Source organism: Scomber japonicus, chromosome 10, assembly GCF_027409825.1.
Source record: "Scomber japonicus isolate fScoJap1 chromosome 10, fScoJap1.pri, whole genome shotgun sequence".
In the NCBI taxonomy this organism is placed as follows: Eukaryota; Metazoa; Chordata; class Actinopteri; order Scombriformes; family Scombridae; genus Scomber; species Scomber japonicus.
The window spans coordinates 4,749,129-4,766,007 of record NC_070587.1 but is presented as its reverse complement, the minus strand read 5'-3'; the positions used below and the strand labels follow the sequence as shown (position 1 = coordinate 4,766,007).

The window sequence follows — 16,879 nt, the reverse complement described above, 5'->3', positions numbered from 1 at the left end:
CCTTTATTGGTCTACTTCCTGTTTTACCCGGGTTGTTTTTAATGTAGAACCTTTATAAGTGACTTGCATTGTATTTCTGCTCTCTGAAAGGATTTATGTTCCCAAGACTGCTTTTAATTTCAACTCAACCCCTACAGCTAAGAACATTAACAGGTATTTTAGAGTTATACAAATAATAATGTCAAAAGCTGAGCCTACCAAGCACCAACGGACCTCAGCCCTGACCCACATTACAAAACATTTTACTTAATTACTTCCTGAGAGGAAGCTGGGGTTTGAAATAAAACTCCTCTTTTCCTAATTCTTCAAAGGTTTTCATTTCACAACATAAAGACATTTTAAAATTTTTTTATTCAAGAACATTTAGATCAACCATTGAAATCAGAAAAGCTTCCTTTTCCCCCCTAACAGAACATTAACTTAACATAACTTCTCATCAGATGATCCGAGTTCACATCATACATATTTGGGATGTATCAAATTTTTGACCTAAGATTTTTTTCCTTTTTTTTTTTCTGTGGCATTTTTACTGACTAAGACGCATTTTCAATATACAGTGTTTCAAAACATTTGGTAAGCAATTTTTTTATTAGTTCAACATTAACACACAAGGAGAAAAGGCAAAAGTCCTATTCTCCCTAATTTTTTAACAATATGCTTTAGCTGCCTTATAATGTTTAAAATTAGATTCAAAAGTCCAACGCCTTGGAAAATATCTATTACTCAGCAGTTTAAAAAAAACAGCATTAGACAAACTAAAAATGCCACGTCTACAAGATATGGACGGTAATGGATATGGATGTGAGAACAAGTTTTGTTACATCAAGTGCAAGCAAGTCCAAAACAAATCTATAAATGACATTTGTAATATAAAACTTGGTAAAAAATACTTATTTAAAACTGTACAATCACCAAGTACACAGAGTGAGCACATCAACCGTTATTCATTTGGTTTCAGTGGCTTCAGCCTTTGGCTCCTGGAGAAAGAAAATAAGAAAGCAGCGCGTTACATGCATGGTTTGTTTTGGCAGTATGACAGTACATTCTCCTCTGCTGTGATCATCCTCGCCAAGATGTGATTTCATCTTAAGTGTGTGTGTTTGCAGGGCGACTACATGTTTCATCAAGTCAGACACATAATTTAAAATCTCCTTTAATACCACCTAAAATTGAAACAAAGGTCACTAACTTTAAAAATATATCTCTTATAAATGATTTCAGATTGCTGATAGAGAGACAGGACGACTGCATTTATTGACAGAAGTGCATTGAAAAAAAAACACTTTATTCAAAGTATTTATATGGAAATAATCCAACTCCACTTGAGGACTTTAGGTGGCAGTGTTTCAGACATATCCAGAACAAATTATATATACACAATAAGAAGAAAATGTATGTTGTGTAAGATTTATATTTTTCTGTCATCAAAAAACAAACCTCAGCCTTGGTGTTTCCATTTTCTGCAGGCTTGGCCTTCTTTGCTTTGGGTGCCTTCTATAAAAATAACAGGACAATCTATTACTAACAGATGAGGATTTCTCTATCATTACAGATTAACACAAGCTTCAGAATATTGAACAAAATGTTGAGTGCTAAAATATCAAAAGGGTATATCAAAGGCCTTTTTTTCCTCCCTGCAACTGGTTTCTCTTCTGAGAACTGAAGACCATGAATCAGTTTCACACATCACATACTGCAAACTGAGGTGTTGTGTTGCAATCGGTTAATCAGTTTCATACTTTTACGGCAGCCTTTTTCTTGACGTCCACTGGTGCAGCTTTAGGTTTCTGTAAAACAAGAAGAGAGACATTTCACCTTGTGTTATCTAACAGTAGATAACCCAACAGAAGAGCGCGGGCTACAGTGAAATATAACGGCTGGTATCTCTGCTTTCTATTGTCATCAGAACAATACAAAAACTGTATTTGTTACTTCCTCTTATCAGTAATAAATAACTACTTTAAACGGGATTTTGATACATTTCTATAGAGGACATGTGCAATGAGAAAAGGCTGATGCATGCATATATTAATTTCAATGTTTACATTCTTTTTAGAAGCTACTAATTTTTAGATAAGGAAAACAAAGTATCACTACTATACAATATATATTTGATTCATAAACTGGTACTGTGAAGCTTACCAATGCCAGCCGTGGGGAGGTTCTTCTTTGCTGTGGAGATAAAAATGAGGGAAAAACGTAAATTAAACCTATTAGACTACACTTTACAGGGGTTATCACTGCAGATGTGACAAATGTGCCTAATGTCTAACACATGACATGAAGTAAACATAATATTCACAGCACTAAAACTGGTGCCTGAAGGGTTAGTCTGTCAAAATTACAGGAATCGGGAGATAATAAACACTAAAATTACATTTTTAAAGTAAAAGCAGCATTAAATTACAAATCTCAGAAGCTCCAATCTATTTAAAAAGTAAAATACTGGCTATATTACTTTATGAAAATGCACAAATGTATAATACTCTTGCAATAAAAGAGCACAGTAAAAATATAAACAAAATGTTTACAAACCTCGGGAGGGACAGTCTGCTGAAAGACAAAAAAAAAAAAAAAAATTAAAAAAGAAAATGTAATTCATATTTTTAGTTTGAATACCAGTATTATAAACATATCAAGTCATAACAACAACATCTTAAAATCCCACAAGTGTCAAGATTTCAGTATTTCTGTCCCCACCCTAATTTAAAGACAATTTGAGAATCTTGCACAAAAGAAGTTCCCGCGCATATTTGAATTCAAATTTAGACTGTCTTGTCACCATGACGACGTTTTGGCGCCCTGACAGCTTCCTTTGTTTTGTATCAGTGCGCGCCGACAGACAGCTGTTGGGAAACTGATAAGATTACAGCTTTACTAATCTGTTGTTACCACTAATAATAATAATCAATGCAAAAGACATGCGTTAAGACTACAGAGATTGCAGATGAAATTAAATAACAATGTTTATGTATATATATTTTAGAAAAGCAGTGTATAGTTTTAACCTTTTTTTTTTTTTTTTTACATTCAAATGACTAACTGCTGCTTTAACAGACCGTCATACATGCTAAATTACAGAATATATAACCCTGGTTCAATCCTTACTCAAACAAAATAATTTTAAATGAACCATATTTAATTTTTACATCGCTTCATTTGCTCATATGCAAAAATTCAAATGCAGCGATAACATCTTTTTAGCGGGGATGTTGGATGTTTATTTTTTTTGTCATCTTTTTAAAAGGCTATTGTTAAATCATATGCATGACGTATTAATTAAACCCTTTTAAAACAGTTATTACGCGTGAATAATCCCTACTTTTCTCATTCAAAACAGAGTAAAGAGGGGGGAAAAAGAAGCCACTTCCCCTCCCCCCTCTCTCTCTCTCTCTCCTTCCTCATATTATCAGTTTGCGCTTGAACTTATTTTGACTGACAGATAACCGCTCGCCACTTGATAATTATTTACCTCAATTTACAAAAAACAAAAACATGCATTGAACCCGACAGCTGTGCATTAACAACATACGTCGAAAGTTTTTTGTGGTTGCGTTTTTAACCTGTCGTTTATTTATTTAATTATTTATTTATTTTCCCTCCAAACGACCTGCCAGTGATCTACAGTGGTTCAAATCTGTCAAAGGCTGCACTTGCGAGGAGGGGCTGTGTATATAAATACTATCTTAAAGAATATTTTTTAATGTTGCCCATGTTGTAATATACAACTAAAAAAAATCAAATGGGAGAAAATGCGGAGGATGCCAAAGCAGGTCTCCATTGTCGGGTCCGCCATGGCTGCTGCTGCTGTAAGCGTTGTTTGGTGGATGATGATGACGCTCCTCTGATGCAGATATATCAAACGCAGCCTGCCTTCAGTCAACTTAAACCACACCGAGCTGCTTCACCAAGTTCAAATTAACAGAAAAGTACACAATAAAAAATTAGAAAAAAATCTTACCTTCGCTTTTCCCATGTTGTTGGCAGAAAATGCACAAAAAATAAGCGTAAAAAATGAGTTTTTTTCCGGAGGGATGACAGACTTCAACCGACTGGGTGCTGTGTAAAATGGCGAATGTATAATGCAAACCAATGTTTTTGTAGTTTATACGCTGAAATATAAGAACGAAACCGGTTTGAACCAGTTCAGTATTTCCACGTCTGCCATTGGGTTAAAGTGGGTCACGTGGTTACAGACACCGCCCATTTGTTAAAGAGGCAGGAGGCCATCTGGAAAAATACCGATCACTGCCGCAGGGGGGCGTAGCGATTTAATACTCCTGAGGGGATCAATCGATGACAGATACTCAATTATATGGATACCATTAGATAAGCTTCACGTGCACTATTTTAGTCGGATAAACCCAATTTTTAGAGCTGACAACTTTTTTTTTTTTTTTTTTTTTTTTTTGAGTTGACAAATCTGAAGCATTGACAAAATTAATCTTGGCAGGTGTAGTTGTCTAATACAAGCAGGGTTAGGAAGGTTACTTTGGATATGTAATAGGTTACAGATTACTAGTTACCCTATGTGAAATATATAAAATAAATGTAACTCTAATCCGTTACAGTTACTGAAGTCAGACCTTTAAGATTTGACTCAGGAGGAGAGTTTTTGTCCTAATTTTTAAACATTTGACATGTTACTGAATACATATTGCTATTTTTAATTATTTGAAAAGAATATTTTGTAAACAAACCATGACAATTTTTATCCAGTGGGTCTGGGTTAATGCAATACTGGCTGAAAGCATTGAAAGATGTTGTTAGCTGTATGCACCAGCCTGCAGCATCAAAGGGGAAAGCAAAGAAAGAAGGAGAGACTGTGTATGATGTCCCCAAAAAAAGATAAACTAGAGAAAGGAGGATATAGAGGAAGAGGTAATGAGAAGTCCAAGCACTTAACATATTAAACCTTCAAAGTGGGGTCATTTGGAGCACACATGGGCTTAAATGGTGTCACATTACCAATTAAGCCCATGCCAGACTTTTTACTTTTTTTTAGAAAATATCTTTACTTTATATTCAAAATCTACATAAACTAATGAATACATTATCAAATGAGAGATAAATCTTGTTTTTTAAGAAATTATCTCCTTTATAAATCATGTCAGTATCCATTTAACTTAGTTTTTAGTGGACTTAATAGGTACATTAACCCAACAGGTGAAAACATTTGTTAGAAAATTAGAAAAATAATTGAAAAGTAATCAAATTTAATAAGTTACAGTACTTTAATGTAATTTAAAGTTATATTACTCATTACATTTTAAATAGGGTAACTACTAATCTGTCACATTTCCAAAGTAACCTCCCCAATACTCATTATACAACTAATATTAGATACGATTCATGTTTGTTACTTCACACTGTTAGTCGGATTAACCCAATTTTTGGTGCTGATGAATGAATTTGATGCAAGTTGAATGGAGATTGCCTGCACAGTGGCGGAGGAAGAATTTACTTTGTATACTGTTGGGTAGTTCAATCTAAAAATGCATTATATATTAGAGCAAGGGTGTCAAACATGCGGCCCGTGGGCCAGATGTGGCCCGTTGAGGGGTGCGATCCGGCCCATTTGCCATCCTGTATTCTTTTCCTTCCTTCCATCTGTCCTTCCTTTCTTCATTTATTCATTCCTTCCTTTCTTCCTCCTTCCCTTCCGTCTGACTGTCTGTCTGTCTGTCTGTCCTTCCAACCTTTCTTCCTCCTTCCTTTTGCCTGTCTTTCCTTCCTTCCTTCCTTCTTTCCCTCCATCTTTTTAATGATCCGGCCCACATGAGATCAAATTGGTCTGTATGTGGCCCTCGAATGAAAATGAGTTTGACACCTCTGTATTAGAGGTTGAATATATTATTTGCATGTAAAATATATTAATTTGTAAAGTATCTCAAATAAATGTTATCAGATGAAAAGTAAAATATTTCCCTCTGATATGTATTAGGGTGGAAGTATTAAGTAGCCTGGGACATTAGTAAATATGATGTCTAATGTGTATTCAGCAGTTGCTAGTAAGTTCATTAAGTTAATTTAGCTGAAGTGGCAGTATGGACCGAATTATTTCTATTTCTAGAGACGCCCTTCTCCTTCTGTTTACTGAAATACATTAAACTTGTTTGCTGCAGCACAAATTAAGACAGATACTGATATATGTAAAAAGCCAGATTGAGACAAAAACACTGTAACTGTGGCATGTGGCGTTATAAATACAAAGGAGTGAATCGTACACCATTTAATTACATCAGACATACTTTAATTCTGTTTTAAAAAGCTGGTCAAAATCTAGTTATATCAGTAACATCACACTCAACAATTTGACACTTGTTTTAGGCCTCAACAAAAAAATGCAAAACTATACCGATTTATATTAATCTGCAGAACTGCGTGGGAAACATTTCCAAAACACAGGACTCCTGTCTTTCAGTCATAAAATTTGAGCCTCCGATCAATGGCATGCATTTGACAGACAATTTACACAAGTATTTAACTAAATCTTGACCAGACATTTCCATGTATTAGACTTCTTTTTAAATCTACAATCATAAATAACACAATTATTCTACAGCCCCATAGGGGTGAAATTGCCCTCTCGTCTTGTACAAATCAGCAACAAAATGAAACCCTTCCAAGTTACTCGCTCACTCTTCCCTTTTTCACAGAAGCCCTTTTGGGAAGAGGATAGGAGAGGTTTCATCCCCACTTCAACATAGGGTTTCTTCTTTAAAGCATTCCTAGGCCGAGATGGCCGAGCTGCATAAGTCAGTAAAGAAAGAGTCTCTCTTGTGCTTTAATGCGTCTATGAAGTCCTGAACTCGTTCTTCCCGGCAGGCGGTGTAGTGCAGCTGTGCCTCCTGTCTTCTCTGGGTGTCGACGGGCTTTCCGTTCCCATGATGCTGCATCTGCTGTTCTTCTACACAGGCACGATCCGACTCTAGCTGCAGTAGGGTTTGATGCTCTCGATGGAGGTCTCTTGCTTTCTGAAATACACACGTTAAATTTCTAATTAGTCATTTGTAAGTGGGAATTGGGTCAATCAGCAATTACAAGGAAAGATTTCCTTTTTTGGTGAAAATAATCATTCTTTGGGACTCCCAGTGCTCAGGAGAGTACATGTTATGCAAACTGCTTTACAAAGGAATATTGCTAAATTAGCCTGGCAGGAAGTCTCATCTTTTTACCAACTGTACTGGAGTGAAAGATGTGAGGCAATAAGGGTAGCACAGCCTTTGCCGCATTGCAATAACACATGCAATAATTGTTTTAAATATTTAGGGGAAGAATAACCAATACTTGGATTTACAGTGGCTAGATAAAATAACGGAAACATCTTACAATCTATCATCATTGCAGAAGATACCCATTTAGTAATGGATGGTGATGAGTCATTTTTGGGACCACAGTTTGTTGTCCTATTTTCTGCATTTGGAATATATTTCAACATTAACAAGCATTTATTTTGGCCATTAATGAGGTACCAAAGTCACATATGGACCCTCACCTTCACTGACTGAAAACATACTTTTTAGGATATATGCTTTATAACATAAGAGTCTCAAAAACAAGAGAATGGAGTTCAATCAATCAATCAATCAATATATCCCACAGTGTCTCAAAAAGCAATCAATACGACCCTCTCCCAATCTATATTTACGGCAAATCCAATGTGTTGTGAGGTGTTCTTGTTATTGTGCTAACCCCCCTGTACGCCTTTTCAGATACATATTCCCATATTGCTGGCAACACAGAAATGACGTCTCAATAAAATGCTTACCTGAATGGATTTGTGACTTAGCTGATATTGGAGAATGGCTTCACATAAGTTCCAGAACGAGTACTCGGGCCACAGTACTGACTGAAAGACTAAACATGAGTGAGAAGTCTGTGGGATAAAGGATAAAAGAAAATGAATGCAAGTCACAGAGAGGAAGCTCTTATATGATAGTATGATGATTTAAAATGGTATACTATGCAGGATTGTATAGATTCTCACAGAAGTAATTCCTCTCAATCATCACTTATAACCCAGTAAAAATGTGAGGCGGTGTGTTTATCTGCACACAGGTGTGATGTTGGGACTCGTAGCGTAGAAACCAGGTTACATCACTGTTTCCGTCTCTGTCCTTTGCTCCACTCTGCTCTCTGTCACTGTGTGATGGGTATATAAAGAGCTGCAGAGAGGCTACAGCGGACAGGATGAAGCTCTGCGTTTACACCAGAATCCAGCAATGCCCCCCCCCCCCCCCCCCCCCTAAACTCACTCGACCACTACTACTCTCACTTCCTCTCCCGCTCATTGAACTGGGCAGAAGGGGCCAACTTTGAATGCTGAGTGTCCACAAATATCAATTGACAAATCCAGCATAGTATACCTTTAAGTGTTCAACTTATTTAAAAAAAAGACATTATCAAAGGCCACGCCCCTAAGATACTAACATGTTAAGATGTCAAAGAAATCCAACAAAAATCCTTGTATTGTATTCCAACTTAATAAGGCAGTTCATGTGACTTTATAAAAATCACTAATCCATTTGGCTACACATTGTAAAAAAGCTAATTATTGCTGAAATGTTATGTTCAGTTCATATTTTTTATGGCTGCACCATTACAGATATAGCCAGTAACATACATCACTGACTCTAACCTTACTCTCTAATACTGAAGTTTACCAGTGAGTCGTACGGGGGAAAAAAAACTAAAAGCAAAGTTGAATCATGTCTGCTTGTCTTGTAAACATGACATCTGACACATTTTACCAGCTCAACGATAAAAGACAATTGTGGGGCAATGTCCATATGTACTAAAGGCATTGGGGAAGTCAGTTACAGTTACTGTGCCGGGAAAAAAAAAAGTTGTTAAGCACAGTTTGCAATGATGACCAAACACTTCAACATCTGTCTCCTACGGTTACCTTGCTGTTTCCAAAGTGTTAGTGAGATCTCTCAAGGAGCATATTAATGGAAACAACTCCTCTGTTGTTCCAATCATTTTTCAATGTAATCATTCTCACATCCTCACCTGCCAAAGAAGGAAGTCGCTGAGTCGCACCTCTCCAGAGGTACGGATGAGAAGGTCAGGGTTTGGAGAATTATTGCTGTACAGACACTCACTGAGCAACGCCTCTGAAACATCACTGAACACAACAGACAAACAGCTTGTGAGGGCAATGACTCTCCAGGTTTCCCTTTTATATGCCATGTCGCATCACGTTTCTGGAATATAGACAAGATTTACTTAATTGGTTTTGCAGTTGTTTACCTTGCATTGATCAGGCCCTGCTCCACTCCCCAAGCCATTTCCCTCACTGCATTAGTGATTTCATATCTTGACGTGTAGGCAAAACAGACATTCAGGAAACATCTGCAAAACAAGCATGTGGTCTTTTATAAGGTATACTATAAAAATCAATCACACGGGTTGTATGGCGTTAAAGTTGCATCACTAATGAAGAGGGTCATAGAGATAAAAACACATACTTATTGTGAGCTTTGGTTGTGACCACTGCTTTGGCAATGATTTGCTGAAGGTCATGTGGCAACATATTTAAATCTCCCAACACTCGGATACACACACCATACTTCTCCAGATTGTCCCTACAGAAAATCAGAGACAAGAGAGGCATTTATAGGAGAAGAAAAAATGAGAAAAGCATGAAGAAGAACAGGGAGAACGAGAGGATTACTCCCTTCATATGAGGCTGCTGAAACGTGTCTGTCTGCATTTCCTGCTCAGAGCCACACATGATGCCTACATGTAGGAATTTCTACCACATAGTCAGTGAGCACAGTTCCCCTTTCATACTCTGCAGTCCAGTGCTGTGCATAAAACACTTTGCCAAGTGTTGGTGCTCAACACAACAACACTCACATAAACCATTGTCTTGGTGGCAACAGCTTTGTAGTTATACCAAGTAGTGCTACAAGACACAACATTTTAATACTGAAAATGTGGAACTGTTGCATAAATATATTATTAGTATCAGGACCGATAAAGATTAAGCCCAATACGATGACATGCTCATCAGCTTCACAGATCTGATACATTTGCAAAGTATTTAGTGACAAATCAAAACACAAATCAATTACAGATTGAAAAAAAACATGACAGAAAATCTGTGACATCCACAAAAAGTTTCTACAATACAGTTTTGAAGCCCAGACTTAAGGTTTTCTTCATCCTGTCAAAGGGGCTTAAAAGGAACCAGAGCGAAAAGGAGGCGGGGCAAGCAAGTGGTAAGCACCATAGCTCAGTGAGACAGGTTAGTCCTGTCAGTGAAGCCAACGTGCTCCAACACATGCACATCTTTCAGCTGTATGTTTTTCATAATGCTAAGCTATGTCTTACTCAATGGCCATTGCAGGTGTTGCTGTGTCGGTGTCATGTCCAATTGCACCAAAATATCCAAACAGACGTTTCTTCCCAGATTATTGTGGATGTTTTGAATGCAGTTAAGTACAAGGTTGATTTAAAGCATCGACAGTGAACTCAGATGACCTTTGAGGAGAACACATATTCCAAAAAAAACAGATCTGTTATTGTTGGCTTCTCACTACTATCTGAAACCCGGTTTGATTTTGCAAAGACGGAAACATGTGAGTTTCAGTCTTATACTTAACTTTAACTGCAGTACTGTGTTGGAGCACTGCATTTGCTTCCTCTCTACTTTACTTTGGGGAAGATGTGAATCATATGATGTTTGAAATGTGATTTGTTCCACAAGAAATAACACAGTGAAAAAGCTATTTTAAAATCTTCTTTAACACAAAACTCACCGTTCCTCTAACAGTCTCTCAAATTTCTGCTTGGCCAGCTCCATCAGCCCATCCACCTCATCTTTAGTGCGCTTGAAGTTCTCAATGCTGAAAGCGTACACTGTAACCTCTGGGATGTTCAAATGCTTGCACCAGCGTAGTGTCTGGAGGGGAAAAGTGGTTACAAATTAATTAGCAACTGGATCACTTTTCATCCCCAGATGACGTGCTTGAGGAGACAGATTTTAATCCTAATGCAGCGTTACCTCTGCCAGCTTGTTGAAGCCCTGCATATGTCCTTCCTGACGCTCCATGTTTTTCTTACGTGCAAAGCGGCGGTTACCATCCATAATAAAGGCCACATGTTTAGGCATGGGTCCCGCCTGGAAAACACAGATCAGGGGAGTCAAGAGAGAATCAGGGTATACTGACAGGGACATTATTTACAGTTAATCAGGTTTTTTGATCAATTATGATGATCTCACTCTCAAGTCATTCGCAGATCTAAAATCTTTCCCGTCTGTAATTAAAAAAAACAAAGATCTTGTTGTTCTTGTCATGAGTGGTTTTATTCTTGGAAATTGCAGCTTGACTAAACAATTTCAACTCATGCTCCAGTTATTGGCATTTTCCTGATCTTTCAATAACATCTCACAATCTTCTTCAGCAGATGACATATGAACAATCTCAACCCGTTGATTCTCATCACATAAATGAAAACTGATTTTAATCCATTTCCCCAAGCTGAGACTAGATTTCCTGTCCAGGTAGCCAGACATGACACGACAAAAAATCTAAATGTGATATTATATGAAATTCTTTAAAAAAATAATTTAATATAACGTTAATATAGACAAACAGAATCAATCTTTTTTACTGTCCCATATGCATATTGAGCACAGGTACATGTCAAGTTTTATACTATTTTGCTTGGTTTGTGTTTGTCGTGGCACTTTAATGTTACATGTAGCACTACTGGCCCCACAGGAACGTGACTGCAAACCTACTGTGTACTTGTATATGGATTGGCTGACAATACATTTCCCTTGAGTCTTGAGTTATTTCTGGCCACTGCATTTGTTTGGAAGCTTGACTTGAGAAACCAGTTTAACTAAAGTATTTTTTATTGTGCAATAGTCTGAATATTTCTCCATCAAAATGGTTAGAGAAGTCTGATGATCATGGTAATGCCTACTGAACAGTGTTAAGTATTGTTAAATGACCCTCTGAGTGTTTCAGGGTACCTATGTTTCAGAGAAATATATGTTGAGCTGTGTGTAACGATAGTAGATGAGATACACATGCTCGGGTTAACAGAGAGAAAATGTGGAAATGTCTTTTTTTAATGGTTTGTGAATGTCAGCTTCTCAACATGAACTATATTTGGCAGAAGAAAATATAAACTCACAGTGTAAACGACAACATAGTTACGTGAATGACTCATTAATGTGGCACAATAGAAACACATAATTTTACATGTAGCCAGTTCTGGTCTCAAACCAATATACAGCATTTAGACTTTCTCTTATTCTTGTGGCCACTGAAAGGATAACTCTCCTAATGTGATACAGAGACTTTCATCTTATCGAGATCCGCAACTCACTCAGCTCTATACATTTTATCATTATTTTTTTTATCCTTGACTAATGATTGTTGCTGTCATATTGTCATCAGCATATTCCTGTCACCTGTGTGTGCAAAACCTTTTCATTTCAGGTGTCTATGAGTTTTTAACAGCTCCATCAAATAGTAATTATAGTGGTTTCATTTCAATGCACGTTTAAATTATCCAATATTTCACCAAAAATCAAAGATTAGAGAAACAGATTTTATGTATCAGGACTTAACACAGAGAGGTACATTAGAATATACAAATTAGGCTTACCTTTAGGATATTAGCTGAAATCTTTTCCAGGATGTTTAATTCACCTTCCCGTATCCACGACATGTTAACGGTTTTAAGGGTCTGCAAACAGGTGAAATGGAAAAGGAAATATAAACTCGCAATGTATACGACAGCACAGTTCCGCAAATGCCTCAATGTGTCACATTAGAAATATCTATTTGGCTTTATGGCGAAGTCTGTTACCCCCGTCGATATGTGCCCCCCTCCCCACCTTCTCCATAACCCCAACCAGTCGTCTTTTGAGCTGCTTCGCCTTCACTTTAACCCAAACTTAGCATAACCACAACCAGCTAAACTGTAACCATAACCTAACTCCAAACGCGGATGTGTTGCTATGAGAAACACGATGTTTTAAAAGGAGGGGGACATTATTCCAGAGGGTAACAGACTTCGACATAACACCGGTGCTGGATTTGTCACTGCCAGCCTGGCCGCTCAATGAACTAACTGCTATGAGGCTAAAAAAAAAGAAAAAATACAAACCTACAAACACAACGTCAACAAAACAACTATTCGTAACAGCAGTTGCTTCATTCATTCAAACTACTGAACCACACGCTGTTCTACACACATTAAACGACTTGCATTTTTTATCACATTTCACAAACCTTCCAACTCACTGATTTTTACGATGACGACTGCTTCCGCGTTGGAGTAAAGTGACGTAGGCCGCGCAGTGACGACTTCCTGTCAGAGGTGAGTAGATTTGTAACGCATATGGATGTGCGAGCTGACCATGGCCCCAACTGGTGTTTAAAATATAAGATTTGAATTATGAAAATATAAAAGATATCGCATAAACAAAAGACAGACAACTATTTTTTTTGTTTTGTTTTTTAATTTAAAAAAATGTTAGTTACATTTACATTACAGTAAAACAATGTCAGTCTTTATGGTGAGAATATTTGAGACTTGAACAGTGGGAGGATTATTTAGACATAAAAGGAGCAATGCCACCATGCAATTGCTCTATTTTAACCCCATGATGCTAAGTGAATCATATTTGAGAGCTCTACATCATCAGTCTGAGAAACCTGATGTATAAGATCAGATAACAATGCAGTGTTGAATACTAAATATTTTTTATTACAAACCTATTACAGGCCTAATTCCTATTGAAAATCTGTCTATCAAGGCATGGGTCATTTACACCTGTCAATTTCATGCATTATGTATCATCATCATACATAGAAAGTTTTGTAGGTGGTGATGTGAGCTTTACCCAGGACCAATGAAAAAAGAAAAACATGCTATGAAAAATAAACTGCAAAAACTTCTAGATGTATCAAATATGATACAATATAAAATTTACATATTCAAAGTGTTTTTTAATACATTTTTAAATGACTTGTCAGAAGGTCCAATGAACTCTCCAGTTCCAAAGAATTTGAATTTTCTGGCAATAATTTGATGGTTCAGGCTTTAGAGGGATAATAATAGTAATAATAATAACTTTATCCATATAGCACCTTTTAAAAACAGAGTTTACAAAGTGCCTTGACAAAGTAAAGGTAGTCCAATACGAAGCAGAGTCATACAATACAGAGAGCAGTAACAAGGCCAACATTAACAAGATGAAAGTAGAAGACAATGAACTACAGTAAGGAGATGATGAAGATATAATAAAAATAATAAAATAAAAGACAGAAACAATAAACGAACAACATCACATAGAAGCTTATGGGTAGAAATTAGTTTAAAGAAGTGAAGTTACTGTACTATCGTAAAATGCAGGGCTATTAATACGTAATAGCCCTGTATTTAAAAACAACCCATAGAAGCACTGTAGTTGAAAGTATTACCACAAAAGTTTACTCAAAGTACCAAAAATAAAAATATAAAAATCTCCTGTGAGTGTTAAATATCATATTATTATGTATTATACAGTATACTTGTATTATTATTAGTCTGATTATTATTACTGATGCTGTTGAAAGTATTCCATGTCTGCAATGACCCCTGTTGAGCTCTGGGAGGAGCAACTCTTCTGCTGTGTGGAGTCAATCTGCCCTGAATCTGTACTGTCATAAAGTGGATGAACCATTGCTTTATTTTTCTCTGCCACAAACTCAACTTGTCTTCCCTTTCATATTGACTGATTAATTGATTTTATTGTCCACCTCAGTGGAAATATACATATTTAAACAACAAACATATATATAGAGGCCCCAGAAGAATTTCAGGAGCAGGCAAGGCAAAGTGTGATTTCAGTTGACATATGAAAATCTACAATAGGATAAAGAAGTCTAAGTGATGGCAAAATATAACGAGTTGCAGTAATCAAGGAAGACTATCTTTAGGTCAGAGAATTGACTAGAGCTTGATGACTGGAAAATATCTCATAGATTTTCTATGATTTCACTAAAAGAGAACTAAGTGCCCAGGTCAGGATTAAGCAGCGAGATCTAATTGAAATCATTGAATCTTATTAGATGTAGAAAGTTTTCAGTCCAACCAAGGATTTCAAGTCGTGAACACATTAATTGAGGTCTGTGAGTTTGTTATAATTATTAAAAGGAATCTGAGTGTCATACACTTGTTGATATGGTGTATGTGTGTGATGTACTACTTTGTGTAACTTTGTCTTGTCCTTTTTGTTCAGTGCTGTACTGTCACTGTGTGTATTTTAATTGTGACCTTCCAAGGGATGCATATAGAAATTAGCTTTAATCTAACTAAAATACATAATAACCCTTAAACACTTTGAAAAATAGGGTGAAATATCACAAATAGCTATAAAATGTATTAAAATTTTCCATAATTTTATTTGTGTTTTATTGAATGTGTTCATAATTGCTGTATAGTGGCCGTCATGGTTTGGTCACTCAGTCTGGTAAATAAAAACATGATGGCTAAGTCAAGGTGGCCGGCAAGGTGACTGGGGTGCAGCAACCTAGCTTTAAGATATTTATTGTAAAAGGATTATCTTTAGGGCTCAGCTGATTCTAAATGCACTGAACACCCACTACATAAGTAGTTGACCTCATTTGTTCAGACCACTGGTACAGGATGCTCAAACCAATACACTGTGCTTATAGACTTTGTCTTATTCCTGTGGTCAGAGACTTTTATCTAAAACTGCACTTCACTTAGCTCTATATTCTTATTACTTTTATATTTTCTTTATCTTTGACTAATTACGACTGTCATATTGTCATCAGCATATTTCTGTCACCTCAATGTGCAAAACCGATTTCCTTCTGTATAGTGATAATGTTGGAAGTTTTAGTGTATTATTGACACAGTGGATAATATAACAAGCTTTTAAATAAAATATAGCAAATTATTAAAGATGACCAGTGGTTTCCAACTTTTTTGGCTTTTGATGTCTTACAATAAGCAGTGTGTAGTCGGGGTCTCATTTCAGATGTCTATGATTGTTATCAGCTCCACGCCTTCACAAATAGTGAACGTCTAACATAGTTTAATTTCAATAAATGTTCAAATGATCCAATATATCAGCAAAAATCAAACATTAGAGATAAATGACATCTATTCCATATTTTTAAGTTGTTAAAGGATCATTTCACTTTTATTTGTGTTTGCTTTTTCAATTTCATTGTGTTCTTGAATTTGAGCTCAATATAATTACCTACACTGGAGATACTACTGACCTATTACTGTTGAAAATGTCAATGAATTAAAAACTGAACTCTGAACAAATTGTGAAGTACTGTTATGTGATTGTTGTTGGGATGAATGGCTGGTGATGTATTGTTTGTTGTCTTTGTGGATGTCAAGGCATTTATGGCGCAGTTGCTGAGTCCAAGACAAATTTCTCTAAGCGGGATAATAAAGTACATCGTAGTTTACGCTTACATTTGCATATCTGCAGTGCAGTTCCTCCTTCGGCCTCTGGGGTGTGACAGTAAGATCATCAACAGTTCCCTTGCACTTTATTTAATGGCACAGAAGAAGTTTCAGATTTTTTGGGGGGTGAGAGGGTGAGGGGCTGGCCTTTTTTTTTTTGTTCCGCTGGAGAATCCTGCTTGAACGGTGAGCAGGAGCACAACAGACCGAGGAGAAATCAACCCGACGCCGCGGACAATCGTCTAAATCTCTGCTGCCCGGTGGAGAGGGGGGGGACCAGCAGCAGCAGCCCTGCCCAGAGACGGACCTCTCGACGTGCTGGGTGGAAAGAAGACGGTATCTCTGCTGCTGGCTGCAGGGTCAACGAGCAGACAAGCCACTGGCAGCTATCGACGTTAGCCTAAACTCCTCTGCG

At 36.9% G+C, this 16,879-nt stretch overlaps 1 protein-coding gene and 1 long non-coding RNA gene across 4 annotated transcripts; both read right to left on the bottom strand.

Moving 5' to 3' along the window:
* Positions 1 to 332: 332 nt before the first annotated feature.
* Positions 333 to 4,113, bottom strand: LOC128366553 (uncharacterized). Its single transcript, XR_008321863.1, has 6 exons — positions 3,962 to 4,113; positions 2,536 to 2,553; positions 2,143 to 2,172; positions 1,740 to 1,787; positions 1,438 to 1,494; positions 333 to 977 (listed from the first exon to the last, which is right to left on the bottom strand). It is a non-coding gene; the product is annotated as an uncharacterized LOC128366553 (long non-coding RNA).
* A 2,124-nt stretch (positions 4,114 to 6,237) lies between these two features.
* Positions 6,238 to 13,288, bottom strand: dhdds (dehydrodolichyl diphosphate synthase). 3 transcript variants are annotated; one of them, XM_053327376.1, is made up of 9 exons: positions 13,275 to 13,288; positions 12,634 to 12,714; positions 11,015 to 11,131; positions 10,770 to 10,912; positions 9,474 to 9,590; positions 9,256 to 9,357; positions 9,016 to 9,130; positions 7,772 to 7,879; positions 6,238 to 6,977 (listed from the first exon to the last, which is right to left on the bottom strand). In XM_053327376.1, the coding sequence occupies exons 2-9, from the start codon at positions 12,694 to 12,696 to the stop codon at positions 6,732 to 6,734; spliced, it is 1,011 nt and encodes a 336-aa protein (XP_053183351.1). In that variant the 5' UTR covers positions 12,697 to 12,714; positions 13,275 to 13,288; the 3' UTR covers positions 6,238 to 6,731. The 3 variants fall into 3 exon arrangements, with proteins under 3 accessions (XP_053183351.1, XP_053183350.1, XP_053183349.1); XM_053327375.1 differs by having other exon boundaries at positions 13,263 to 13,277; XM_053327374.1 differs by lacking the exon at positions 13,275 to 13,288 and adding an exon at positions 13,138 to 13,268.
* Positions 13,289 to 16,879: the final 3,591 nt, after the last annotated feature.